Below are 2,147 nucleotides of genomic sequence, written 5' to 3' on the forward strand. Positions count from 1 at the left end.
TGTGGGGACCAAATGTCCCCATAAGGATAGTAAAACCCGACATTTTTGACCTTGTGGGGACATTTTGTCAGTCCCCATGAGGAAAACAGCTTATAAATCATACTAAATTATGTTTTTTGAAAATGTAAAAATGCAGAATGTTTTCTGTGAGGGTTAGGTTTAGGGGTAGGGTTAGGTTTAGGGGTAGGGTTAGGTTTAGGAGATAGAATATAAAGTTTGTACAGTATAAAAACCATTATGTCTATGGAAAGTCCCCATAAAACATGGAAACACAACATGAGTGTGTGTGTGTGTGTGTGTGTGTGTGTGTGTGTGTGTGTGTGTGTGTGTGTGTGTGTGTGTGTGTGAGCAGCTGCAGTATCTGTCAGTGTATCAGTGCAGTGTGACTGACAGAGGTTTTTGTACGACTCTTTATCACTGTGTGAACACATATTTACTGTTGATGTAATGAAAACTCTGACAGTAATAATGTCCTGCGTCTTCAGTCTGGACTCCACTGATGGTCAGAGTGAAATCAGATCCATAATCAGATCCACCGCCACTGAATCGCTGAAAACTATCACCATACCGAGTTTTTATGTCATATATGATGAGTTTTGGAGCTTCTCCAGGTTTCTGCTGATACCAAGCTAAACCATCACTATATATTCCAGGATCAGTTTTACACTTTATAGTGACTTCTTCTCCTGCAGTTTTAGTCACAACTTCAGTCTGAGTTACAGTGACTCCTCTGGATTCTGATCAGGAGAAAATAACGTTTGATGAAAATCTTTAAATTGACTGTATATGAAAGTCTTAAAAATCAGTAAATCAGTGAGAAGATTTCATTTGATGTTTACCTGGAATAAAAGCTCCCAGAATCCAAATAAAGATGAAGAAATTCATTTTTGTGTTTGTTGGTTTTGTATCTTGAAAAACAGCCGTGTGTTATAAAGTGTTTGACTCACAGTTATAAACACTCTCTGATCACTGAAGCGTGTGATGCCAATGCAAAGTGACTCTCCTGGAAATACCCTCTTTGAGTAAAACAGACATCAATCAATAGAATTAATAGAGTTGATTTCTTCAGAGAGCTCTCACTGACATTATACAGTCTGGATTACTGTGAGAAAAACATACAAATAAGCACATTGTGTCATTGAGTGACCCAATATTATATATTCTCTTTCACATGTTGGAGTGTTTATATAATCTTGAGGTAACGGTAAATGGTTAAACTGGTTTGGATCACTGTCCACAATGGAGAACCCAGATTCCCCACAGACGACATGAAGAGATAATAAATGTTCATGGATTAAATGGAAATGAATGTAGACAATGACAGAGATTTCTAGAGGAATATTTCATCTCTGCTGGTCCATACAATGCTTGTGAATGGTGACCAAAACTTTGATGCTCCAAAAATCCCATAAAGGCAGCAGAAAAGTAATCCACACGACTCCAGTGATTAAATCCATTTCTTCTGAAGTCATATGATAAGTGTACTATTGAATACTACTGATCCATCTCTGTGTAATTCAACAGGGATTTTCTGTTTTGGAGCAGCACTTTCTCTCTCTTTGTCTCCCTCTGCTGGTGTTGTTTCAGATGTACAAGCCACTAATGAGCTTCATTATGAGGGATAATTAGTGGAGGCAGATGTTACAGGTTACTGAGACACTTCAAAACCCCTCAGTTTGTGTCTTTCCATGGAGAGAGGAAGAAGTGTTTGACTGTGAAGTGAATTGTAGTTCTTTGATATTGAGTGAAATTGTGCTGTGTGGTTGAGTGTATTGAAGTAAAGTGTGTGATTGTGTGTTCAAAACAAATAAGAATAGAAAGAAAGAGGGAGGAGAATCTTCCCTTTATTCTTTTGAATGTTTTCTCCATTTTCTTGTGAGAAATGAGGAGTCGAGTGTCTTGAAGAAGAGCTGTCTCTCTATTAGAGTTAGTTTTGATGTCGGTGCTCTTGACTCTCCTCAAGTCTTGACTTCAAGAAACTTCCATTTGAGTGACTCCTGAAAAATCACTTTATCAACACACACTCGATCAAACAAGAGACTCCAGCACTAGATGAATCTATTTGAATACCTGAACAACATGTATGTTACATCACCTCTCCCTTTATATGAGCCTGTCCACTGTCTTTCAGTACTTCTGTGACCTCT

The 2,147-nt window shown here is 38.1% G+C and overlaps 1 gene segment (V, D, J or C); it reads right to left on the bottom strand.

The window, feature by feature from the left end:
- Positions 1 to 300: 300 nt before the first annotated feature.
- Positions 301 to 909, bottom strand: LOC127635149 (Ig kappa chain V region K-25-like). The segment is given in 2 exon segments: positions 301 to 737; positions 840 to 909. Coding segments are annotated over 2 exon segments (369 nt in total).
- Between the last annotated feature and the right edge of the window lie 1,238 nt (positions 910 to 2,147).

Source organism: Xyrauchen texanus, chromosome 42 (assembly GCF_025860055.1).
Source record: "Xyrauchen texanus isolate HMW12.3.18 chromosome 42, RBS_HiC_50CHRs, whole genome shotgun sequence".
NCBI classification, from domain to species: Eukaryota; Metazoa; Chordata; class Actinopteri; order Cypriniformes; family Catostomidae; genus Xyrauchen; species Xyrauchen texanus.